Source organism: Hipposideros armiger, unplaced genomic scaffold, assembly GCF_001890085.2.
Source record: "Hipposideros armiger isolate ML-2016 unplaced genomic scaffold, ASM189008v1 scaffold_635, whole genome shotgun sequence".
Lineage (NCBI taxonomy): Eukaryota > Metazoa > Chordata > Mammalia > Chiroptera > Hipposideridae > Hipposideros > Hipposideros armiger.
Genome location: NW_017731985.1, coordinates 247832 through 272888, shown reverse-complemented (window position 1 = coordinate 272888; position 25057 = coordinate 247832). Strand labels below are relative to the sequence as shown.

Below are 25057 nucleotides of genomic sequence, written 5' to 3'. Positions count from 1 at the left end.
AACTACAGCTCCCGGTAGGCATCGCGGCAGCGCTTACGGCGCCTGGCCGAGATGTACTAGCGAAGGTAGTTACCATGGAGTTTCGCTGGGAAACCCTGAGGTAGTGAGTGGGACGCCAAAGCTGGAAGGGCAGCAACTGCGGGTGAGTCCGGCGGGATAATAGGAAAACCGTTCTAGGGGACAAGAACTCTACGGAGAGGGGAGGGGCACTTCTTTTCTCGGGGACCTGAAACCCTTCCCCCAAAAAAACCCTTACCCCCTTTCACAGTGAACAAGACTCAACACCCATACGGAATAGACGGGCGCGGAGGAGAGAGAAGGGCGCTGAGATACCCGTACAGATTCGGGAGTACTTAAGAACCTCCCCCATCACAAACATGGGGCTCCCTAATATGAGTGCCTCAAATCCCTGACACACCGTGGGATATTTGAAACGCCCTGACATAGGGTTGGTTTTCCTGATGAAGTGAGAGACCCTCTTCAAGCCATGGGAGTAGCATCAGAAAAGAACACAGGCCCTAATATTGGAGATGTAAGAAAATTTATGGGGCTTGCACTGCCCCTTTCTTTCCAAGCAAGAAGACCCCAAGGCAGAGCCTGCTTCTCAAGAGTCTCAGCGGGATCTTTCCACACATTTACTAGGGATCCTGTCCCAAAATTATCACTTATCCCTACACCTTGTCCATGGTCGGCTTCTCTAACCGCCATGGTTAGAGCTTCATTCCCTTTACAGTCTTCATGACAGATCTGTTACATTTAGTAATGCAGCGCTTTCACACCCAGTGACTCTTGAGCTTTACGAGTCAAGGATACGTATCCCCATTTCACAGATTGTAAAACTGAAACCCAGAATGGAGCAGTGACTTGCCCAAGGCCATACACCAAATCAGTGACAGCCGGGACTAGACCCTAGTTTGCCAACTTCCAGCCAAGTCTCTAATGAGCCTACAGCCTCTCTAGCCTAAGATTTGTTCCAAGGAATCAGAACTGCCCAGGGAAAACAAGCCTGTGTGGCCCACATTGGATTATGTACACATCAGCCTGAATGAGTTTCAAATCCTTTCTTGAAAGTTTAAATGGGAAAGGAAAACCAGAGAGACTGAAGACAATGGGAAACAAACATTTAACTAAACTAGGAAAGTCTGGCTACACAGCACTGTCTGATGCTGCCGTGTTTAGCTGGTTTCTGGCTGGCTTCTAGCTGGCCCTGATTGGTCCCCTTACTATGTTAAAGTCCCCCTAAGTTCCTTCAGAATACTTCAAAGACAACTGAAACTCTACATGTCTGCAACTGAACTCATAATCTGTGTACTCCAAGCCTGAATCTCTTTCAGTGTTCTCATCTCTATCCACCATTAAAGAAGCCAAAAACGCAAGAGTTATCCTTAATATCTCTTATATTTCCCATCCATCATCAAGTCCTGTCAGCTTTACTTCTAGTCCTATCATCACATCTTTCCTGCCTTCTCTCCCAGCCATTTTGCATACTGCAACTAGAGTAATCCTTCAAAATGTAAATTTGCTCTTATCATCAAGCAACATCTCAGCGTGGCTCCTGCCCACCTCTCCAGCCTCCAGTCTGACCATACATATCCCTCCCTTTCTTCCCTCCAATTATATGACCTTCTTTAAAGTCTTCAAAATTTCCAAGTGACCCCTCACCCATAGAGCCTTTGTACATGCTGGTATTTCTGCCCGGAGTGTTCATCTTTCTCCCCTGCTATAAGTTGATTTGTACTTCTCAATCTCTTCTCTCAATCACTTCTTTAAAAATGTCTTCCCTGACTGCTCAGACCCGGTCAGATCCCTCAGTTACAGTAACCTCATGTCCCTGTCCTTTGTATTATTATTGTCACAATTTTTTATGTATTTGTTAAGCACTTACTACATGCCACCACTGTAGGGATAGAACTATGAGAAAAACATGGTTTCTGCCCTGGTGGAGTTTATGGACAAACAGATAGTAAGCAGATCATCCTAGTGTTATGAGTGCTGCCATGGCAGTAAGTATAGGATGTTGTGGGAGCCCAGAAGAGAAGTCCAACATCTAAGATTTGGGCGTAAGGGTAGACTCCTCAGAAAAGGTGAAACCTGAGCTGAGTCATGAATAAGAATTAGCAAAGTAAAAGGAGGAAGAAACTGTATATTCCAAGCAGAGAAAGCTGGATGTGCAGAGGCCCAGTGTCAGCTGAAGGAACTTACTGTAACTGCATTTGACTGGACTGCAGAATTGGAGGTGAGGAGAAGAGATGGGAGTAGAGAGATAGGCAGGAGCTAGGTTGAACCTTGGGCCTCACTTTGGCACCTGGAAACATAACCTCTGAGAACACATTAGATAATTTGGCAGATTTTTCATGACATTGATGTTTCTTCTACCTGTAACCCATAAACAGAAACCCTCTCTAGGCCTGGCCGTTAAACCTGCTATCAGATCTCCTCATCTGATTATTCCTCAAAGCTTCATGTTGCTACTTACCTGGGAGATGACAGAAATAGGCTACCAACAAATCAAATTCCAATTGTTAGTAATTTCCAAAAGCTGAAAACAAATTTCCATCAACTTGGGATTGGTTAAATAAAGTAGGGTACACACAAATTCTATGGAATACAGCGGTTAAAAGGGTAAGAGTGTACAACAATTTGAAAAGGAAAAAAATAGGTTTACAAAGGAATAGACAGTATGTGTTTATTTTTAAATACATATAATTTTGTTACATATGTCTTCTAGATTATATTCCCAAACTGTTAATCATGATTGTTCTTGGAGAGTCGAGGGGGAAATTCAGGCTTTTAGTTTCCATTTGATGTACTTCTGTATGTTGTTTGACTTTATTCAGCTATCATGTTAACTTTTTAAAATTGAAAAAGTAAAATATACTTCTAATTTGGAAAAGAAAAATTCCAAAACAAGGCAGGTATGCCCCTAACCCTGTCATTCAAGTCATTCGGCCTGGACAGATGAGGAAGGTGGCCAGGATCTGACTAGTTCCTGGTCATGAGGCAGAATAGCAGCTGGGAAAGACTGAATCCAAAAATACAGCCACCAGAATAAGCAAGGCAGCCTACGGCTTTGTCAGTTCTCCCCAGCAGTCAGGCTCACTATGTGACACCTTGAAGACACACTGTTCATTTATTCCTTTGTTTCCTCTTTCATTTTTCCACTTATCCATCAAGCCTTTAGTGAATACACATTCTTTGCCAAGCTCACTGTAGGGGAATGGTGGGAAGTGAGAAAGTCCTCAAGCATACAGGAAGGGAATGGGAAGTAGGTTACAAAGAAATGAGTACAGAGTGCACAGTTGCTTCAATTTATTGAGCACGTGCTGCAGGACATACAACAGCTCTCAAGATGGAGTTTTTCTCCATTTTACAGATGAAGAAACAGGCTGTGGTAAAATTTTGTTTAAAGTACAGTGGGGGGCATCTATTAGTTTAGCTACTGCTGTATAAAAAAAAGCATCCAAAAATATAGTGGCTTAAAACAATAAGCACTTATTATTTCTTTCAAGTCTCTGCATCAGCCATATGTTTCTTATGGCCTTGGCAAGGCTCACTCATGTGTCTGCAGTCACCTGTGGGTTGGGTGATTCTCCTGACCTTGACCTGGGGTAGGCTGGCTATTAGGCTAGTCTAGGATGGTCTCAGCTGGGATCACTGGCTCTCTTTCACCTATCACCTGCACATGTTCCTCATATCCCTCCAGTAGGCTAGCCATGTTCTCTTGGCACTGGCAAATAGCAAGGGGGCAAGCCCTCTCTTAAGCTTCTGTTTGCTTCATGTTTACCAACATCCCATTGGCCAAAGCAACTCACATGGCCAAGCCCAGCATCAGAGTGGATGGAACTAAAAGTTACAGGGCAAAAGGGATGGAAACGGAGACCATGAATAGGGATTAAAAGAATCTAACACAGGACACACTGATCAATTTTATCTGGAAAAAAATTCTTCATCCAAGAGGGAATACTAGAGCTGAGTATTGTAACATGAGAGTCTTCACTAAGTAGGCAACTGTTTCTTAGAACTGGATACAGGCGGGTTTACCACAACCAAAAGAAACCCAGCAGGCTTTTCTGTGCTCATGACAGACAGGGTTCTATTATTTGTATTTTGGCTTCATCCCTTCTGGTCAGGCACAGGGCAGCAGGCACTCAACAAATGTTTGCAGAATTGAATTGAATATCTTACTGTGAATAAGGTGTGGACTGCAACAGCTGAACCTCAAAGCCAATAGAATGAGCAGCTTAGCATCAACACTCCCTAAACAGAAATCCTTGTATTTGGCAGTTTCTCATTCATTCCTCTCACAAACATTTGCTGAGTACCTTCTGTAAGCCAGGTTCTGTTATTATAGATGATAAATAAGACACAATACTAGTTACACAGCCTGGGCTACTGTTTAAATGAAGAAGACTAATAACGCTTTCCAACTGGCAAATTTATCCAAATACTTAGGGCTCCATTTTTAATACTAACTCACCCAGAAAAATGCATCAGAAGCTGGTGCTACACAAAATCAGAAGATTTAGGAACTGCACTGAGGTTCTCTGATGGCCAAGAAGACTAATGGTAAAAATCTGCCCTTAAACATTTTATAGTCTCTAGTCACATGTGGCTATTGAGCACTTGACATGTAGCCTGTCCAAAATGGAATGTGCTATAAGTGTAAAATATTTCCATTTTTAATATTGGTGATATGTTGAGTGACATTTTGGATATATTCTATTGGGTTAAATAAAATATTAAACTTTACTGTTTCTTTTGACATTTTATGGCTACTATAAAATTTTAAATTATATATGTGAAAAAAATTATTTATGTGACTTGCATTTGTGCCGTTCATTATATTTCTGTTGGACAGTTCTGTTCTACAAATCATCCTATTTTGAGTGTTACTGTACTACCTCAAATCCCTTTGGACAGCAGGTGAAGTAGTAAATGCAATGGAGGTGATAGCATTGGATAGAGTGAGAAAGGGGAGGTTGACTGGGATATACACTTGTCCTTGCCAATCCATTTGTTGTTTGTGTCACATACATAACCCCTGGGTAGTGTTTTCAGCTGTTCTTCCCAGGTGAGTTGTGTTCTCATGGCTGTGCCCAGTCTCTTGAAAAGTTATCAGCTTTACTTGAGCCAACACATTGGAAAGGATCTGATAAGACAATTCACACCACATTGTAAATGTCTGATAATACTGTGTTCACCCCTCTCAAGGGATATTTCCGTTTTAACAGGGAACAGTCCCTGATCCAAAGGAATGAATCCATAATGGTGGCGTTTCAGGCATCAGTGACAGGTGAGTGAGAGTGAGGTAGATTCTGGTTTTAGATGTGTTCATATACTTATGACTACATTCAGGATGTGGCTGAAAGTAGGGTCTTTGGATGGAAAGGCAACGGGTCTGACAGACAAGTTGAGCAGAGAAGGCAGCAAATCCCCAGCTAGGTAAGACTGCAGAAGGCTGTCAGATACCGGATCCAGTGCATGCCCTCAAGAGTCTGTTAAGCAATAGACTACCCCAGTTGATGTCACCAGAGGGTAGGTACTGAGACAGCCTCCATGGTAACTACTGTGGAGTAGCAGAAAGGGCCTCAGTAGGATTCAGGAGACTGACTGCACTCCATAACTGACTCACTGGCTTAACTTTGGGCAAGTGCTTTCATCTTGGGGGTCTCAGTTTCTTCATCTGAAAAGTAGAAATGGGTGTTTTAACTATCAGTGACCTAGCTCTAAGGTATCTGTGGGTGTTCTGAGAAGTAGGAAGTGCCCTACCCTACAATTGCAAGGAATCATTAGTGTCTTAAAATAGAAATGCAGCTGGGCAAGCCTGGAGTAGTGGAGGGTAGAAAGCAGGGGTGGATGGCTATTGGGAAACCTGAGGGCCTATGCCCCTTGTACCTGGAACACCAGTCCTTCTCTGTCCTCCCAGGCTGAACCCGGACTCCCAGGGCCCACGCTTACACCTGACAAATGATGGCCTGAGCTATGAGCAAACAGGACTACATGAACACTTGGGTGCAGGAGCCCCCTCTTGACTACTCCTTCCGAAGCATCCCTGTGATTCAAGGTCAGCCTACAGAACACAGCACTCCACTTACCATGGCAGCAGGCCAGGTGTGGTCCCTAGGGAGAAACCAGTCTTCTTAAAAGCCTGAAGAGATTCTTCCCATATGCTTGCAGAGGGTTTTGTTGTCTTTTCTGGGAGGAGTAGAGGGTAGGGAAGTGGGAGTAGAAGGGTTTGGCCTTTCAGCACCAAATCTGAAAGGAACCAGGGTGCTCTCAGGGTAACTGATCATCTTCAAAAGAAGACAGGCTACAGCAGGAAAGGCAGGCGGAAGAAAACTGGGAAGCCTGTCTGTCAGCCAGTAATTTTATTCTCCTGTTTTTACCTGGAGAGAGGAAGAAATTAATGAAAGGAAAACAGCCTCCTGCCAAGTTCTGGCGAACATGCAGACCCATATCTCCTCTGCCCGAGGATACAAGACTATTTTGATCGTTGGTAAAACATGCAGGGTCTTGTTAGTAACAAACTGGCATGCTTCCAGTTTAAATATTTATTGACATTTTATATTCATTCCAGTCATATCCAATTTATTCCATCATCACCCACACTTATCGCAGGTTCCAGCACTGCCCACGCTAATTCCCATTTTATCATTCAGTGTCTTTGTAAACGGGCAACTAGGACTTCTCAGGAGGGGAGGACTCTCAGCAATATCATATTCTTGAGGGAATATAATTCTTGTCAGGGAAGTTATGCTGTCCCTGGCTTTTATTATCTACCCTCACGGAACACAGGTTGGCATCAACATATCCTAGACGCATTATCTGGCTTTGGTTTTCTCTTTTAGGCAATTGCTGGCCACCTTTAAGTTCAGGAAGCAGGTGAATAGTTGTCCAGGGTCCTGGATACTACTTGGATTTGGGTTTAGGGTATGATGTAGGTTAGCATCAGCCCCAACAGTAACTCCTGTTTGTTCTTTCTTGAGCACACACCCACCTACTGTGACCTTTATTTATTATGCACAGCATCACTTCTGATTGATGTAGTCCATGTTTCACAAGAGTTTTAGCTGCAAGAATGGCTACATACAAGATAGCTAAGGTGACAGAGGAGGAAGGGAAGTATGGCTCCTACCTACCCTGGGAATTCCCTGCTCTGAGCAGGGAGATGTACAATAGTTTACCCACTCTGAAGTCCTCAGAATGAGGGTACAAGCTACTACCACCAAGGATAACTCCACAACACAAAACATAATCAGTATAGATGCCTTGTCCTTCGACTGTTTATTGAACACCTATTAAGTGCATATATATGTATGTATATGTGTGTATACATATATACCAGGCATTGTGCTCCTTGCTGAGTGTTGGGAGGGGAGAGATAGAGGCACATCTAAGCCCCAAAAGGCCAGTCTCCTCAGGTTCCCCAGAGCTTATGGAACACTTACTTAAAGTTGGGGTTAGAGGACAAGGTAGAGTTTGGGGATACTTGGTATACTATTTGCTGAATTAATCAATAGATGGATCATAGAATCTGAAATGGTCGTGACTTCAGAAGGCATCCAGTCTGTACTACCTCTAACCCAGTCCTCTAACTCCTCACAAACCTGCAGTGTGAAGCGGGGGAGTCCTCTATCACACACACCTACCAGCCCCTTCCATTATGGGGTGAGGACTAACACAAGGAAGTTCTTCAATGATACAGGGAAGTTCTTCAAACTAACTCCTGCCCTCTGGGGACACAAAGAAAAAGTTGCATGGCAACCCTTCAGAGATATGAAGAAGAATCAGGTTTTCCGCAGATCTACCTGGAGCTAGACAACCTCCAGTTCTCTGAGTGTTGGTATTTGTGGTCCAGTTTCCAGACCTGCTCTGGCCTACTCTGAACAAGGAAGCTTTGACAGCACCTCAGGCAATGCAGTGCCCTGGAGTCATCTGAGGGGAGCTAGGCGTGCTCCGGTACCATTCTGTCACCTGCCTCCCCGTCCCTCCCCAGCCCCCACCACCACCACCACCACCACCCATTCCAACTGTGGGTTCTGCTCACTCTAGGACTAAGAGAGCCATCTGGTGGATGCTGCCTGATCTGCAGCTGAGGAGGAGGAAATGAATGTTGGGTGTGGGTGGAAGAGAGGAAGTGTGTCCAGTTAGAGCTGAGGGGAGGATGAAGACAAGCTGGCCAGATTCAGCAAATACGAAATATTTCCTTCCCTAGAGGCAGCTTTCGACAAGCAGCCAAAGGCATATGGGCAATAGGGAAAAATATAGTCACCTCAGCCAGAGCTGGTGTCTGGTTCTGGCTCTGCCACCCTGAGCTTGGGCAGAGCCCATCCTCTCTCCAGAACTCATTTGTTAAAAAAAAAAAAAGAGGAGGTAGGGTTATCCATACAGATGGGTTCGAACATCACTCTGTTCCCTGTCCTCCTCCTCACCTAAACAAGGGTGTTGCTTACGCTAACTGCTTATATTTCCCTACTTTCCATTCACCCTTAAACTCACTCCAGTCTAACTTCTGTCCCCAGGGCTTTGCCATTTCATGAAAACAGCCCTCACCAAAGTCACCAGGGACTTCTGAGTTGCCAAAATTACTTTTCAATCCTTATCTCCGTGAAACTCACTCCTATAAACTATGGACTCCCTGTGCGTCTTAAAACTATCCTCTCCTGGGGGCATCCCAGTTTCGGGTACCCCCTCTCATAAGAGAGCTGTACTTTTGCTTCAGTAAAAATCTTTGCTTCTCTACCTCTCAAAAAAAAAACAAAACAACCTATCCTCTCCTGGTTCTCCCTGTCCTTCCCAGATTATTCAGTAATTTCTTTCTTTCTTTCTTTCTTTTTTTAGCTGAGCCATCCTGCCACTTGTTGGCAGCTCAGCTCAGGCCAGGCATAGAACCGCTGTTCCTCAGAGCTCACACTCTTGAGTGAGCTCTTAAGCAGCTGAGCCACTTGGCCGGCCCTCAGTAATTTCTTTAGTAGACTCCCCTTCTTCCTTGTACCTCCTCTCTACTCTCACTATCCTTGAGGAACCTCATGTTTCTCTACCTTATATACCCTCTATGCTAATGATTCTTAAGTCTGCATCTTCTGAACTTCACACCTTCATATCCAATTGCCTACTTGGCTTCTCCGCCTTTTTGTACTATAGGAACCTCAGACACACCAAAGCTAAGTCTGAACTCATCACCTGCCCAACCATGTTTCTCCTTTTCTTAATTCTGTATCACTTCACAGATCTGGCACCACCCTTGAATATTATTCTACCCTCACATCCAGTCAACCATGCCCCCCTGTGCAGCACATACATGTGCACGCATGCTGTTACATACCTCTATGCCTTTGCTCATGCTCTTCACACCTTTTCCACCCTCTTTGCCTGGTTTACGTCCCCTAATCTACCGAGACCCAGCTCAGGCTTTACCTTTTCTGGGCAACTTCCCTGAGATCCAGACTGGGTTAGGAACCCCTCTTCTATTTCTACAACTTATATAGTATTTATTACACTAATTGCCAGTTTGTTTTCATCTTGTCCATGTGAGCTCCTCCAAGACACAAACTTCATCCCTGCCCTCTTACTCATACAGAGCTTGGTACAGACTGTCTCTCATTGTGTTCACCATTGTATATCCAGTATCTGGCACACAGTATACAATAGTTCAATATTAGTGGATGAGAGGACATCAGAGTGTGTTACACCGAAGTGAATTCTATAGGCTCTACTAGTGAATAATACTCAATTTTGTGCTATCATCATCTTGGTTCAAACTAAGAAACTCTGGTTCTTAGTTTCCTCATCTATAAAATGGGAGTGGTTTTGCCCCTTCCCCGCCAACACACACACAGTGATATTACACAGGGACCCAAGGACACAATAGACATGACAGGAACATGTGACCCAAACCACGAGTTTGGGATGGGAAGTCTTTGGCCCTTAGTCCAAGCTTCCTCTGACTGCTGGGGCCTATGGAATGGGAGTCTTGAGCTGACAGTGGATAGAGGCGCATCAGAGTAAAAAATGGGGCTGTGGCCCTGGCAGCCCTTCCAGCTACAGCTTAGGCTGCATATCCTCCCAGCTCTGACCCTTCCCATCCCCCAGAGCCAGAAAGACAATGATGATATACCCAGGCCTCACCTTGTTCCCACAGATCTGATAAGTGAGGAGCCAAGGACAGGGCTACGACCACTAAGGCACTCGAAGTCGGGGAAGTCACTAACCCAGTCCCTGTGGCTGAACAACAATGTCCTCAATGAGCTGAGAGACTTCAACCATGTGATTTCACAACTGCTGGAGTATCCAGAGAACCTGGCCTGGATTGACCTGTCCTTTAACGACCTGACTTCCATTGACCCTGTGAGTCCCCAGCCCTATGAGTCCAGTCAGGATGGGCCAGAAGCTACCTTGTCCAGCCCCCAGCCTCTACACCTCCCACGTCATCAAGGAAGTTGAGGCAGCATGGTACCGTGTGCAAAGCACACACCTGTCAACTCAAGAGAGATGTAGGTTCAAATCCTAGATTTGCCCCTTACTGTATGACTTTGGGCAACCTATCTAACCCCTCCAAAACCTCAGGCTCCCTGTCTGAAAAATGGGGATACTATACCAACATCATAAAGGTTTTGTGAGGATTAAATGAAAATGCATGTGGCGTGATCAAAAAATACGTGAATGTTTATATTTTTAAAAATTTTATTACAGTAAAAGACACATTGCCATTAATCATCTTCAAAATTCTTGCCCTTGCTTCAAACACACTTATCCCATCGATTTTGCCACTTTCTGAAGCAGTTCTGGAAGTCCTCTTTCGTCTTTAGTTGCACTGTCATGGCTGCCTCAATGTCCTGAATTGATTCAAAACGTTTACCTTTCATGGTTGTTTTGACTTTGGGGAAGAGGCAGAAGTTGCATGGTGCTAGATCCAGTGAATAAGGTGGATGAGGACACACCATAATGTTTTTATTTGACAGAAATTGCTGTACCAGAAGCAATGTGTGACAGACAGCAGTGTCATGATGGAAAATGAAACTGTTTGCCCATTTCATGTTAATGCGTCATTCGTAATCCATGATTTATGGCACACTTTCAAACACACATCTGAACTATAGCTCACATCCAACTGTCTGCACCAAACTAGCTGAAACTTGTCACACTGTTGCTAAGGTTTGATGTGCCACTTCCTGAAGATCCTTGCCTTTCCATTGGATGGCACTTGGCAGCAGCCATTCACCGTAGTTTTTGATCACAATGGAAAGCCTCCGTGTCACACATGGCTTCTGGTATGGAAATTTCTGTCAAATAAAAACATTACAGTGTGTCCTCATCCACCTTATTCATTGGATCTGGCACCATGTGACTTCTGGCTCTTCCCCAGTCAAAAGGATTCAGGACATCGAGGCAGCCACCACAGTGCAAATAAAGACACTCATGAAAGAGGAATTCCAGAACTCCTTCAGAAAGTGGCAAGATCGATGGGATAAGTGTGTTCGTTGAAAGGGGGAGTACTGTGAGGAGGATTAATGGCAATGTGTCTTTTAGTGTAATAAAATTTTTTTTTACTTAAACATTCATCATATTGTTTGATCATACCTTGTATGAAAATCAACCAGCACATAGGAGAGGCTGAAGTAAAATTGTAGCTCTCATTATCAGGCACCCTCTGTGCCTTCTACTAAGTTTTTGGAAGAGGTAGGTAGTAAAAGTACAGCACTTTCCATGAACTCAGACTCATGTTTTGAGAAATAAATAAAACCAGTCCCTTTTTGTCCAGGATCCGTTAGTGGGGGAAGGAGTTAGAGCACAACTTGACAACTGTTTCCTGGATTGAGTGATTTCAATTTCACTACTGTTTTAAAAGCTTCTCTTATGTACTAGCATGATGCTCTGTATCCCTGTCACTTGCTGTGATGGAATCTTAGATCACCAAAGCTGGAAAGGTCTTCAGTGAATGGGCAGCTAAGGCTCAGGGAGAGGCAGGAGAGCGCAGTCACTTGGCAAACCAGTGGCAGTGCTAGGACCCAGGTCCATACCTCCTGCCCCTCAGATCATCGCTTTATGTCATGGGATGCCCCTGTACCCCTTCAAAGGTAAATGAAAGTAGGTTGGAGTCATCAGTATGGCTGGGGAAGGAGGGTGGAGGGGGAGTGCAGAACAAGATGTTCCCCAAACTCTTCCTTCTCTGCCCTGCAGTCAGTCCTGAGCATAGATCCAAAGCCCTGTCCAGCCTGTCTTTTGTTTTTTCCCCCAATAGGTCCTCACAACTTTATTCAATCTGAGTGTCCTCTACCTCCATGGCAACAGCATCCATCGCCTGGGAGAGGTGAATAAGCTGGCCATCCTCCCTCGGCTCCGGAGCCTAACACTCCATGGGAACCCCATAGAGGAAGAGAAGGGGTATAGGTAAGTGCCCTGCCCTGAAGGTGGGCTCCCCTGAGGGAAAGGAGGAGGGGAGACATTATCCTTCTGCCATGTTTCGGCCAGGGAAAGCAGTAGAGACCATTAGGCATTTCTTGCTGTTAGGACAAACTCAGTCTCCCCCAAACTATACTCAAGTCCCTCCATTCCTACAGTCAGAGGAAATAGCAGCAGCTGGTTGGGGGGTGGTGAGGGGGAGGAGAATAGTGAGGGGGATGGCCCCCAGCCTGAGTCTTCCTCACAGGCAGTATGTACTGTGCACCCTGCCCCGTATCACCACGTTTGACTTCAGTGGGATCACCAAAGCAGACCGTACCACAGCTGAAGTGTGGAAACGCATGAACATCAAGCCCAAGAAAGTCCGGATCAAGCAGGATGCACTCTGAGGTTCCCAGGACCCCCAGCTTTCCTGAGGGCCTGAGGATGGCCAGTCTGGTTTAAAAATAAAGAAGTTGAGCAGTTCAGCAAATTGGAAGTCACTTGTATCATGTAAAAATACCCCGCAATTGCCAGTAGCTCTGTCTTACTTCACTGAAAGGTTGGCAATAGAGGGAAAGGCCTGTTGGCCTGGGACGCAGAAGACCTGGTTCACTGCATGGCCTTGGGAAACTTATTTAAACTCTGGGCCCTTTTTTTTTAACTCTTTAGCTCAGATATCCTAGGGTTAGAGTTACTTCACAGAGCACCCAGGTTCTGTGGAGATGCTTCAGGGGCCTCTATAATAGGAAGCCAAGAAGATAGGCCGTGATCTCTGAGCCCCCCTTTCAATCAGATTAGAGTAGTTCCACTATTGTTTTATATGTTGGGATTCTGCTTGAGATTTCATTTGATAAAAAGAATCTTCTGTTTGAAAGCATTGGCTTGCTGACTCCATATCAGGTACTCCTGGTCTGTCAGCACCACCATCACCAATCCCTCCTGGGCTTCTTAATAATTCCACTGAGCCTGAGGCAAGACCTTCAACAATGACAGTTGCCTCAGATTCAAGTCTGTTCAGCTTTAACAGTGTTCCCATCACTGGAGAAGGGACAAGCAGTCTTATCACTGCTCATAGACTTGAGGAACCAGAAGCAGTAGGGTGGTAGGCAGGACAGAGGGGCTGGAACCAGCACAAATGAATACATTTCCTTTATCGAGGGAGACAAAACAAAACAAAACAAAAAACAAAAAAAAACCCCAAACATGTAAAAACCCAGGGTGCTAGAAATACAAGCTCAATTCATTCAAATTTAAGCTCGTCCAGACACTGGTCACAAACCCTAGTGAGGTGCATGTGAGCACCAAGTCAGGGAGAGAGGGGCACAGGAGTGAGGCCAAGAGAAGAGTGGGAAGGGGGCCTCCACAGGCCCCCGAGTGATCACCCTCACAGTGGTACCTCCAGCTTCCCAGTGAGAGTGAAGACCGACCAGGCCCTGTCCTTTTGACCCCCACCCGACCCCTGGCCAGGGCTTCAACGGCCAGTCCCAAATGGTTCTACCCTCCCTTGCTCCATCCTCACTTGCTCTGGCTTCTAGCCTTGCTCTTCTTCTCCTCCTCCACATTCTTCTCTGTGTTTAGTAGCAGGTTAGGGTACTGTATAAGCCGCAGTGAGGCTGGGGGCCAGGGAAGGCAGGGTGGAGACGGGGTGAAGAGAGGAGAAGAAGAGCTGTCCAAGGACCCCTGTCTTCATGGAATCCCAAACTGTACAACCAGCTCCTCTTTCGCGTCCACACGGATCTGAGAAAGTGCACTGTAGGCATAAGCAGCTATCCTGGAGACCTGAGACAGAGGGACCGGGGAGGAGAGGAACAGAGAGACAAGTAAGAAGGGAGATCCAGAAACCAGGGGAGGAGGATTGGATGGCCAGAGAGGAGGGAATGATGGGGGACAGGAAGCCAAAGAGAAAGGCAAGGATGGGAAAGACCGAAGGAGAAGAACAAAGGGGATAAAAAGAATAAAGGTGAAAGGGAGAAGATACGAGGGAGATAAAAAGAGAGTGATGGGAGTGAGAAGGGCCACAAGCTACCAGGGCAACTCCACTTCCCTGCCTCCTCTGAGGCAGGGAGGGTGGCCCCTCTGCCATAGCCTGGACAGTTGTAGCTGGGTGGGTGGGCAGGGCGAGGTGTGGCTCACCTGCTGCAAGTCGGAGAAGGGGATGGGTTCGCTGGCCAGCACTTGGTGGGGCTGGCTGGTGAGAGACGGCAGTGGCGGCAGCTTCTTCCAATGGGTCAGGCTGCTGCTCAACACAGCCAAGCGGGTGCTGGCAGAGAGGGAAGGGTTCACTGGGTAGTCAGGCCACAGTCTGCCCTGCCCTGTCCAGCCCAGGCAAGCCTCCCTCAGACCAGAGAAACAGGGTGATGGGTCTTCAGCTCACCAAAAACTCACTCCAGGCCTACCTCCCTTGCCCTACCTCTGCCCTCCCTACCCCCACCACCACACCCTTGAGTGTCATGGGACAAACAGGGTTGACATGAACAGCTACTGAGGCACACCAGAGATTTGAGATCAGTCTCCTGGGCTGCACCCAAATTGAGCCTGGACTAGGGTCCAGGCTCCACAGCTGGATCAGGGATAGAGGGGAGGGGAGGAGCCCAAGTAGCCCAAAAGGCCCAAACTGGCCAGGTGCTCACCTGTACTGCCTTGCCCGGTCCATGTATTCATGCTGCTCCATGCCCTGGGAGTCTGCAGCAGACACATCGATGATGTTGCTTTGGGGAGAAGAGGCAGAGAGGATATGACAGGTACTTCCAAGGACTAACAGGACTCACTGCCAGACACCAGCCCAGGGTTATCTAACACCAGTGTCCACACCTGCCCAATGGAGCAGGGCTGGGCCCAGAGGCACCTCTCCCCGCTGGCCTTGTCCCATCCCCCATGTCCTGGGCCAGCTTCCTCTATTTCAGCCTTTAACCTAGATGGAGGAGCTCTGTCCCAGGCCTGGTCCTGTGATGCTCACCTGGCTGTCTTGGCAAGAATGGAGGAGAGCAGGGCCTGCTCATCTGTGCGAGCAGAAGGCAGGCTGTGGTAGTTGGGCTCAGCTCCATTGAGGGCTTTGGTGGGGGGGCTGCTAGGGTCCAGTAGCAGCTTCCGTTCCTCTCTTTCCTAGGAGAGGCCATTAGGGAGAAGTCAGCCCTGGGGCCCTTCATCCAACCTGCCTTTCTTGGGCTCTCCTCTCAGCCCAACTCTGACTTTTAAGCACCAAAAATATTTTTATTGGGAATACCCCAAGTTCCCAACTATATGGAATGTCAGATACGACTCCATTCCTGCCTGCCCTTGGGAGCTCAGCTCAGCTGGTGATCCAGGATGAATTAAAGTGGAACCAAACAGTCGTAGAGGCCCTGAAAATATGGCCAGAGGCACAAAGGAGGTAACAGCCCTGGAGGTTCAGCAAGTAGTTCAGCACCTTACGGAGACAGAATATTGGAGGCTGGAAGCCAGAGGAGGTGGAAACTGCCAAAACAGTAGGGTCTAGAGGGGAAACTGATGCAAGTCAGGAGCCCAAGAATGGCCTTCCTGGTCCCCTAGACCAGGCCCACCCCAGCAAGGCTGTCTGTTTCCAGGATAGAGAGGCCCTGTGAGGCCAGACAAGGCCCTAGGCCCCAAGGAAAAGCAAGGCCAACCTCTCAATGGGCATTCCTCATATTATTTCAGGGTTGGAGTCTCAGCCCCTCTGGTAAGTCACACAGTCCAAGTGTGCTCGCTTCTTGAGTGCAGGTCACTTCTCCTCTCAGGTGTTCACCTTCCTCTTCTTTGTATGGGACTCCCAGAACCAAATTTGGTACACCTGGTGTACCGTGACCTGAACTGAACAGTGGAGCTGTTCCCTCCCTTGCAAAGTCACCGCATCTCTATTAGTGTGTTTCATTGATGTTCAGCAGCCGTTACTACTAGTCTACGCTGATAATCACAACCCCCAGAACTGACCTGGGGCCAAACAAAGTCTCCCTGGTCCTGTATATTTCTGTGTGTATTTCTGCTTGCCTGGTTTAGACCCTTGTTATAATCTGCTGTCTTTCTGGATATGACCTTGCCTTGAGGCCACCTGCTGCAAATCCCTGCTGGGTTTGTGTCAGCTGCAAATTGGGTAAGCAGACCTGCTGGGTATCTATCCAAGCCATGAAGAGCGAGGGTCCCAGGACAAAGCCAAGAACAGGATGGACAAAGCCCATTCTGGCTAATGCTAACTGACCAACCGTCAGCGCCAGACCACCAGATTCTTCAGTGCTCCTCTCCAGACTTATCTCAGTTCCTACCACAGACTTTCCCACTGCAGCTCCCAGCTCCCCTGCCCACAACTCCACAGCTCTCCTAGTAGATGGCCACTTCCTTCTGCTCTGCCTGCCCCACCCTAGGCAGGCCCAGCCTTGTCGCATGACTCTTCCTTCTCAATCATAGGTTGCCCAAGTGTCCTCAGTTCACAGCAGCAGGAAATAGCTTCTGTCCCATCACCTCCCACCTTCTAGACACCCCCCTAAAACACAGACTAATAAAGAGCTAGAAAGACAATATGTTTGCCAAAGATTAAACTATCTCTAAGAATCTCTAAGGAAAGCTGGCTCCATGATGAAGGCTGAGTTTGCTTCCTATGTGTCTATCCTTCCTCCTCTCCACTTCAGACAGGTCTTCCTGCAGGACAGGACAATTTCTCCCCTATCAGGGATTCTTCAAGAACAAGGTTGTATTCCTGAGACCTAGACTCCTGGAAGAGGCCATACTACTCCCATCAGAGAGGACACATGACATCACCTCACCCCCAAAGGGCGAGTGGAGCATGGGGGAGGTTTTTCACACCAAGGTTGGTCCCTAAGTCAGTGTCAACCCAAGAGTCAGAGTTTCACTGTCTACAGTAGCATACACATATATGTGGCCTGCCCATGACTAGCCATCTGGTCTATGGACACAGCTGGAAGAAAAAGCTTGGTCCAATGGACAGAATACACGGCTTGGCATCAAAACACCTTGGCGGTGGCACTTCTCAGCTTTTGTAACCTTTGCTAAGTCACTTAGCCTCTCTGAACTTTTTTCTCGCCTTTAAATAGATATAACCTGTACTTAAATGACAGATGTTTGGCAAGAGTCAAGTTAGATAACTATAAAAGGCCTTTGAACATTGGAATGTGTTGTGCATTTCTTATAACAAAGGGACAGAGATGGGGAGGGGGCCTGCCCAAGAGCTCAAAAAGGGGCTTTGGGATAGTGAATGGTTATGGCTTGTAGACCAGGTAAGTAGACTTCTGTCACACGAGGCCTCAAATCACTCAGCACTGATCAAGCACGGTCCCAAGGGGTTAGAAACAGAAGTGAGAGCCCGTTAAAGGGAAGGTGGAATTCAGAGCAGCAGCAAGCTCAGCTCTTCCAGCCACAAGCTGGTATCCTTTCTCACAAGGCAGACATTAACCCTTGACTCATTCCCTGCAAGAGTCCATATTATGCTTTAAGGGACAACTTTGCACTGGGTCACAGCTTTCCCAGTAGGCTGGGATACTGTCTCCTTCTCTAACAGGCTGCGGTGAAGTGAAAAGTACTGGCTATGAGGCATGCCTAACATAAGGCACCGAAAATAGGAGTATGTGTTCATTGGGTGTTTGGTGAATTAATGAGGCCCAAGAGCCACCCATGCCTCCCATACAAATGACATTTTCTCAAGTTTACGACCTTAACCCAAATCAGGTTTATGTGAGTCACTGGGGAAAGACATTCTCCCAAGTACCAGTATATAATCCATTTGTGTGTCCATCAAACCCCCACTCCCACCCCCACCAGATTGTGGGCTACTTGCTGAAATCTTTCTCCTGTCTCTGTGTCTAGTATGTGTTAAAATGTGGAATCCAGGCATAGAGGTGATCAAAAAGGTGAGTGGCCAACAGCCTAAGACTTCATCTTTGGAAAGGGCTCTCTCCTCAAAGGAGGTCAGGTGGTCAGGGCCAGGATTAAAGTGTGTTGAGAAGAGAATGCACCAAGAGGAAGAGGGAGAATTTAAAACTGTACAGGTTTCACCAGTCTAATTTGTGCAAAGGGATAAGATCTAGAGCCAAATTCCCAGGGCAAGCAAGCACCCCTCCAGCTAGAGGAACCCTCAGGCCCCAGGCATGGACTGCACTTAGGCAAGCCAAACCACCAAACCAGCTGAAGCTAAATCCGATTTGTTGCCTCCCAACTTCCTATACATCCCAATGTCCTCACTGTGTCTATTAAATCCTTCACTGACCAACTCAAATGCTACCAACTTCCAGAGGCCTTCTCTGACCCCAGATCAGCAGTGACCTTTCTTCTCCAACCCCTGGGGCTGAGAGGATACACAGATTCCTGACTCATCTTGGGACTAACTCACTCAGAGCCCCAGTTTACCCACATCTACAATGGATTCACAAAGCCCGCTAACACACACAGGGAGCTAGGAAGGGAGTGCTTCCCAGGGACCTAGGCTGAGGGTCCTTGAAGGTTTGAAGGTAAAAAGAGGTGGAAGGGGTGGGAGCGAGTAGAATAGGCGACTGCCTGCATACCCCAACGCGGGGACTGTGCAGCGAGAACTGGGGCTTTAATAAGAGTGGAAGCCTGGCCCGGCGTCTCCACTGTAATCTGTCCCCTCCGGGCCTCCGTACTCAGTGAGCCCTGCTATCCGGCTCCCCTTCGCCTGCAGGCTTTTTTGTGGGCCCCATGCCCCACGGTCTCAGCCCTCATTCCCGAGCCCCACCCGCCGCGGCCGCACCTGGTCCAAGTCCTCGTTCTCGCTGCTGTAGCAGCACCCCATGGCCGGGGTCGGGCCGGGCGCTCAGGCCGCGCGGAGGAGGGACAGCGTCCGTCACGAGCCCTTCCGGTCACATGACCCGTGGAGGCAATCAGCAAGTAATCACCCGCCCCCACAACTATCCCTTCCCAGGGCCGCCTCGAAGCCGCCGAAACCCCGGCTTCCGGTTACGCCCCTACCCCCGTGATCATCTCCAACCAATGGGAAGGCGCTCGTAGCATAACAAGAGGGAGACACGTGAGGCAAAGAAAGGGAGGAGCGAATCACATGACTTCAGCCTTAAGTCTGTGAGCTCCAGTTCTTTGCTGCAGGCCATAGAGGCCGTAGTGTGAGTTGCGTTATTTGGTTGCGTGGCCGCTAGGCATCTTTGTGGGCCGGTGAGCGAACTCATACCAAGTGCCGCCATGATATACTCTTCTAGATGCCAAGCAAGGGGCGAGTGGGATGCACACCCATAGGCCCCAGTTGCCCAGCGCCAAGTCGGGGTTGGAGAGGCACATAGAAGGTTGTGATGCCCAACAGAGTTCTTTTTTCTCAACTTGGACTGGGATCTGACACTTACTGGAAGAAGGGACTGTATACCTTCGCAAGCCAAAGCGAAACGGAGCTCAATCCTCGTAGAGAAGATAGAGGCCACCTCACTGATCTTGCACTCAGCTATTTCTCTTCATTACTGTCTTTGTAATCAACACACAATGCTCACCATCTGTCCTCTTTACTTAGAACCATCCTATGTCTTCCCTTGAACCCTGAACACAGATCCAAGTCTGTCATTCAGGATGCAGATCCTAACGCCTGCCTCCCACTCCAGGCCCAAAAGGAAGTGGTGGTGTTGGTATTGGAGAAACTGGCGGAATACTTCACCAACCATAGGGAAATGCTTGCAGTTTCTTGACCTCCTGGACTTTGCACATGTGGCCTGGCAGTCTCCCTCCCCACATCTGCCTGCTGTCTTCAAGATAATAACAATATCCTCCTGATTGCCTTCTCTGACTCCATTCTCTGAGCATCTCCAGCTCCCTGAGCTTAATCCCTATTCATTTATTGAATCAAATATTTAGTGAGTATCTGCAATGTGTCACACACTGTTCTATCTGAATATGTAGCAGTTCACAAAACAGCCAAGAGTCCCTGTATTCATCAAACATCCGTTCTAGAGATATTATAGTGTATTCTCTGTTTCCACATCAGTTTCTTCTACCAAACATAGAGTTCCTGCAGGACAGGGACAGGATCTAACTCTTCTCTGTGACCCAAGGCCTGGTACTTGCTTAGAGAAACCTTGAATTTGGAATTAATGAGTAAACTGCAACCTCCCTATCTCCTTGTGTGTAGAATGCCTAAAATAAGATATTTGTATAAGCAAGAGTAACTCCATCTTGGGCACTGAATGCTGTGGGAATTCTTCACAAAGATGAACAACTTGTTTGTACAAGTAAACAACTACCAGATGGCCATGAAGTAACTGCATGGACTGATAGGACAAGTCTACAGAAGTAAACAAGTCTAAAGAAGTAAAGAAATCTAGAAAGGTAAACAAGTACCAGGTGGCCATGAAGTAGCTGTGAGGACTGATAAGGTGACATCATACAGCTCTACTGAAGTCCTTAAGAATCCAGGACTTTGGGGCGGCCGGTTAGCTCAGGTGGTTAGAGTGCAGGCTCATAACGCCAAGGTTGCCTGTTCGATTCCCACATGGGCCAAGGAGCTGCACCCTCCACAACTAGAATGAAACAACTACTTGATGTGAAGCTGATGGGTCCTGGAAAAACACACTGTTCCCCAATAAAATTTCTTAAAAAAAAAAAGAACCCAGGACTTTGACAGGTTAGTGAGCCAGTCTCGCTTGAGAGGTGAACATGCTGCTCCTCTGCTCCGATAACACTCCGCTCCTCTTTGGACTCGGACCCAACCTTTGCCAGACAGTGCTCCAGGACCAGCAACTCCACACACCGGATTCTGATTGACTCTTGGACTAGTTCATTATCAAAATACTTTACTAAATTGTTATTGCTATGTTGATGGCCATATTGCTATGATTATATTGTGGTGTGATATTTGATGTTAAGGAGTCTATTCCTCCACTGCATTTTCTGTGTGAATAAATGAACATGTTGAAAGGCACTAGACCTGTGTGTTTGCCTTAATTCTTGCTGGAAACCATGGCTACCGCAGAGTCCTCAGTCAGTGCCAGGTAGATCCTGGGGGTCTAAGAATCTCTCGGGGCTTAGTCCCTCTGACTTGCAGGAAGAGACTGCAGCGCATTCTGTGAGTCTAGCAGACGCTCATGACACCTTGGTTCACACCATACCCATGTCCTCATCCAAGGGGTTGGAAGTGAGGCCACCAAACCCAGTACAGCTCTAATACTCCTCAAATCAAGACTCTGGAGTTCTATGAGTTTTGTGAGGGCTCCTGAAGGGTAGGAGGCAGCTCCAGCTTGTCCCTGGGGCTAGTAACTTGAACTGCAGGTCTCAGGTGACAGCACCAGCCTCAGCATCAATAATTGAGAGAAGGTCCAGCCTGCCTCAGGGTTCTCCACCCGCTCCCCAAAGATTTCCCCTCTTGTCCTATGCTACGATCTTCCCCAAGCAGGAGCCTCCAGCCCAGGTAAGCAGGGCCCTTGAGTGTGGGTTCCCAAGCACACCAGTTCAAACGCACCATCACTCACTTATTCACACTCCTATTTTCAGTTTTAGCCCAGCCCACCAGCCGCCTCACAAGGGTCCAGGGCATAGAGGAAGATGGCAATCATCCCTTGCAGTGGGCTGGGGGGAAGAGGGCTGAGGAGAAAGTGTGCTGTATGTGTGTGTGTGTGTGCACGCATGCACTTGTGAAGAGAATTCTGAGAGAGAAAAGGAGAGCAGAATGCAGGGAGGGGAGATGGAACTGGAAAACAAATAAAGAATCAAGGACTCTTTTCACCCTTAGGGAAAGAGCAGAGAGAAAGTCCTGGGGTGGGAAGGACATCTCATCCTAACACCCTATGGAGTGTTTTGATCGCCTTTTACTGAGGCAGAGCAGTGACAGTGAAGGGGTTTCTGACTGCAAAGCTGTGCTCTTTTGTTACATGGTAATGGGTCAGAGGAGACAAGCAGGCAGGGGGTAGGACCAGAGGAGGATATCTCAGAGGGGAACTGGTGAAAGGGGTCCTGAAGAAGGGTGACAACAGCGATGAGAGGAAACGGGTGCAGTGAGCAAAGTAAAGATGGGACCAGGAGCTGGAAGTGGGAACAGGTGGTTTGGGGTTGGGTTCTGAATTTAGCATGGAGTCCTTGCAAGTACATGGCCTTGGGATATTCAAATCCTAGTTCTGCTGTGTGACTGGACAAAAGGCAGCCTTTCTGAGCACAGTTTGTAAAATATAGGGATAATTACTACTAGTAAGAGCTGCATAAATGACAGGCAAATGGCAGGTGTGGGTTTCCCTCCCTGCCTCCTTCTACCCCAGGGCCCAGGTAGGGACTATGTCCCCTGCCATTGCGCTGGCCTTCCTGCCACTGGTGGTGACATTGCTGGTGCGGTACCGACACCATTTCCGACTGCTGGTGCGTGCGGTCTTGCTGCGGAGCTTCCGAGATTGCCTGTCAGGGCTGCGGATTGAGGAGCGGGCCTTCAGCTATGTGCTCACCCATGCCCTGCCTGGGGACCCCAGTCACATCCTCACCACCCTGGACCACTGGAGCAGCCACTGCGAGTACCTGAGCCACATGGGGCCTGTCAAAGGTCAGTGTTCCCTAGCCTTCTGTTCCAGGAAGCACCCCCAAGACGGTAAAGGAAGAGCTGGGGTCTGTGACTGCCTTACTGGTGGAATTGGGCAGGTTCTTCATCCTCTGTGCGTCTCTTTTTTCTTCTCCAGAAATGAGGGGGCTAGGCACAGTTATTCCATCCAGCAAACATTTATTGCCACCTCTTTTGTACCAGGCATGCGTTGGGTGCTGAGGGAGAAGGAGATAGACCTAGGCCACAGGGATGAATCAGCCACAGATGCTGGCTTCAAAGGGGGCAGAATACACAGGGGCATAACCACCTCAGGACATAACCCATAACTTTGTACTGATCTGTGCCTGAGTCTTTCTCCCCCACCATGGCACTTACATTCCCATTCAGAGATTCTGTCTGCCTGGATTTGTCTGAGTCCCAGCTCCCAGCACAAATAAGTGCTTTTAGAGACATATTTAAGAAATTCATCCAATTCCACAGTTAGAGATAGCTAATAAAAAACAAAAGGCGGGGTGGGTAATGAAACTGCAAGTTCTAGGAAAGGTCTCTCAGGAGCCTGGAAGATGGTGTCTCAGAAGCCTGGTGGTTGTTTCTGTCTGGTCCCTCCTGGAGGAAGCAGCATTTGAACTGTGCCTAGAAGGATCACTTTCAAGTTAGCCAGGCAGATGAGGATAGGGGTGGGGAAGGGCAAAGCCAGCCACATATACTAATGTAGCAGGAAGGAATGAGGCAGAATGGCTGAGCCTGGACACAGTTGTTTGGGATGGCTGTGGTACAGGCTACGGATGGGAAAAACTGAGAGCTGAAACTGGAAAGGTAGGATAGGATCAGTCCAAGAAGATGCTGAATGTCAGGCTGAGGATCCCAAGTTCCATCCCAAAGGCCTTTAGGATCTTAGAACCAGGGAGTGATAGCGTTAGATTTGTCAGAAAGATTCCTAGTGACTGGTGTGAAGACTAGACTGAAGGACGCAAGTCTGGAGGGGCAGGAGGATCAGTGGGGTAGCTGGGGCTATAGTCCAAGAGAGATAAGACCCCAACTGGTTGGGGGCTGCAATGAGGCAGGTGAGTATTTGAGATTCTTTCTATCAGGAGCCTGCATCCATCTCCCATGTCTTCTACAATAGCCATCTCCCCCAATAGGTCAGATCCTGACACGGTTGGTGGAAGAGAAGGCCCCTGCTTGTATGCTGGAGCTGGGCACCTACTGCGGGTACTCCACACTGTTTATTGCCCGTGCCCTGCCCCCTGGGAGTCGCCTTCTCACGGTAGAACGGGACCCACGCACGGCAGCAGTGGCTGAAAAACTCATCCGTCTGGCTGGCTTCGATGAGAGCACGGTCAGTCCCCACCTCCCCAACACTGGTCTTTTCCCTGCCACCCCCTGGCCAGGCCTCCCCGATGAGAGAATTCCACTTAGGAGAAGAAAGCAACTCCACTTAGGGAACTGCGATCCTGGAGGGTGTGAGCTTCTGTCCTCCTGTTCCAAGTCATTTGCAATTATTTGCTGCAAGATGACAAAGAAGCAGTTAGGAGGAAAGTCTCTGGAGCCCAGCAAATCTTAGGTCCAAACCTTAGTCTGCTTCTTATTAGCTTTGTGACCTTGGACAAAACACTTATCCTCTGAATCTCAGCTTCTTCATTGGCAGAACAAAGAACACAATACTGATCATGACTTCTTGGGTTCTGAGGCCAGGGGAAATGTGAGAACACTGGTGGAGACCTAGACCCGGGCCTGGCATAACGTAAACCAGGTCTTGCTGGGGTCTGGTGTGGGAGAACAATCCCTCCCACCCTCACCTCTAGCTCTTCCCACCCCCACAGGTGGAGCTCATCGTGGGTAGCTCAGAGGAGGTGATACCGCGCCTACGAACCCAATACCAGCTGAGTCGGGCAGACTTGGTGCTCCTGACACACCGGCCCAGATGTTACCTGCGGGACCTGCAGCTGCTAGAGGCCCATGCCCTGCTGCCAGCTGGTGCCACTGTGTTGGCAGACCACGTGGTCTTCCCTGGTGCACCCCGCTTTCTGCAGTACGCCAAGAGCTGTGGCCGCTACCGCTGCCGCCTCCATCATGCTGGCCTCCCAGACTTCCCTGCCATCAAGGACGGCATAGCCCAGCTCACCTACTCAGGGCCTGGCTGAGGTCCAAACCCAGGGGTACTTACTGCTGCCCCACCCCACACCCACCCAAGCAAGG

General features: G+C 48.1%; 2 protein-coding genes across 5 annotated transcripts; one reads left to right on the top strand and one right to left on the bottom strand.

Moving 5' to 3' along the window:
• The first annotated feature begins 20 nt into the window (after window positions 1-20).
• On the top strand, window positions 21-25057 carry LOC109372420 (transmembrane O-methyltransferase). 4 transcript variants are annotated; one of them, XM_019625608.1, is made up of 10 exons: window positions 21-142; window positions 5232-5293; window positions 5927-6064; window positions 10142-10347; window positions 12242-12390; window positions 15511-15527; window positions 21697-21745; window positions 22587-22861; window positions 24001-24197; window positions 24682-25057. In XM_019625608.1, the coding sequence occupies exons 3-10, from the start codon at window positions 5983-5985 to the stop codon at window positions 25000-25002; spliced, it is 1296 nt and encodes a 431-aa protein (XP_019481153.1). In that variant the 5' UTR covers window positions 21-142; window positions 5232-5293; window positions 5927-5982; the 3' UTR covers window positions 25003-25057. The 4 variants fall into 4 exon arrangements, with proteins under 4 accessions (XP_019481153.1, XP_019481151.1, XP_019481152.1 ...); XM_019625606.1 differs by lacking the exons at window positions 15511-15527; window positions 21697-21745; window positions 22587-22861; window positions 24001-24197; window positions 24682-25057 and adding an exon at window positions 12650-12874; XM_019625607.1 differs by lacking the exons at window positions 5927-6064; window positions 15511-15527; window positions 21697-21745; ... (1 more) ...; window positions 24001-24197; window positions 24682-25057 and adding an exon at window positions 12650-12874.
• LAMTOR1 (late endosomal/lysosomal adaptor, MAPK and MTOR activator 1) lies at window positions 13520-19263 on the bottom strand. The gene is made up of 5 exons (XM_019625613.1): window positions 19097-19263; window positions 15341-15486; window positions 15015-15092; window positions 14518-14644; window positions 13520-14163 (listed from the first exon to the last, which is right to left on the bottom strand). Exons 1-5 carry the CDS (start codon window positions 19136-19138, stop codon window positions 14071-14073), a joined length of 486 nt encoding a protein of 161 aa, XP_019481158.1. The 5' UTR covers window positions 19139-19263; the 3' UTR covers window positions 13520-14070.

Coding starts and splice junctions, on each gene's coding strand:
- LAMTOR1 (XM_019625613.1), bottom strand. CDS start 19,138: ATGGGGTGCTGCTACAGCAGCGAGAACGAGGACTTGGACCAG. Junction 15,487..19,096: donor AGAACGAGGACTTGGACCAG/GTGCGGCCGCGG, acceptor GGCCTCTCCTAG/GAAAGAGAGGAACGGAAGCT. Junction 14,645..15,014: donor GACCGGGCAAGGCAGTACAG/GTGAGCACCTGG, acceptor CCTCTCTGCCAG/CACCCGCTTGGCTGTGTTGA.
- LOC109372420 (XM_019625608.1), top strand. CDS start 5,983: ATGAGCAAACAGGACTACATGAACACTTGGGTGCAGGAGCCCCCTCTT. Junction 10,348..12,241: donor ACCTGACTTCCATTGACCCT/GTGAGTCCCCAG, acceptor TTCCCCCAATAG/GTCCTCACAACTTTATTCAA. Junction 24,198..24,681: donor CTGGCTTCGATGAGAGCACG/GTCAGTCCCCAC, acceptor CCACCCCCACAG/GTGGAGCTCATCGTGGGTAG.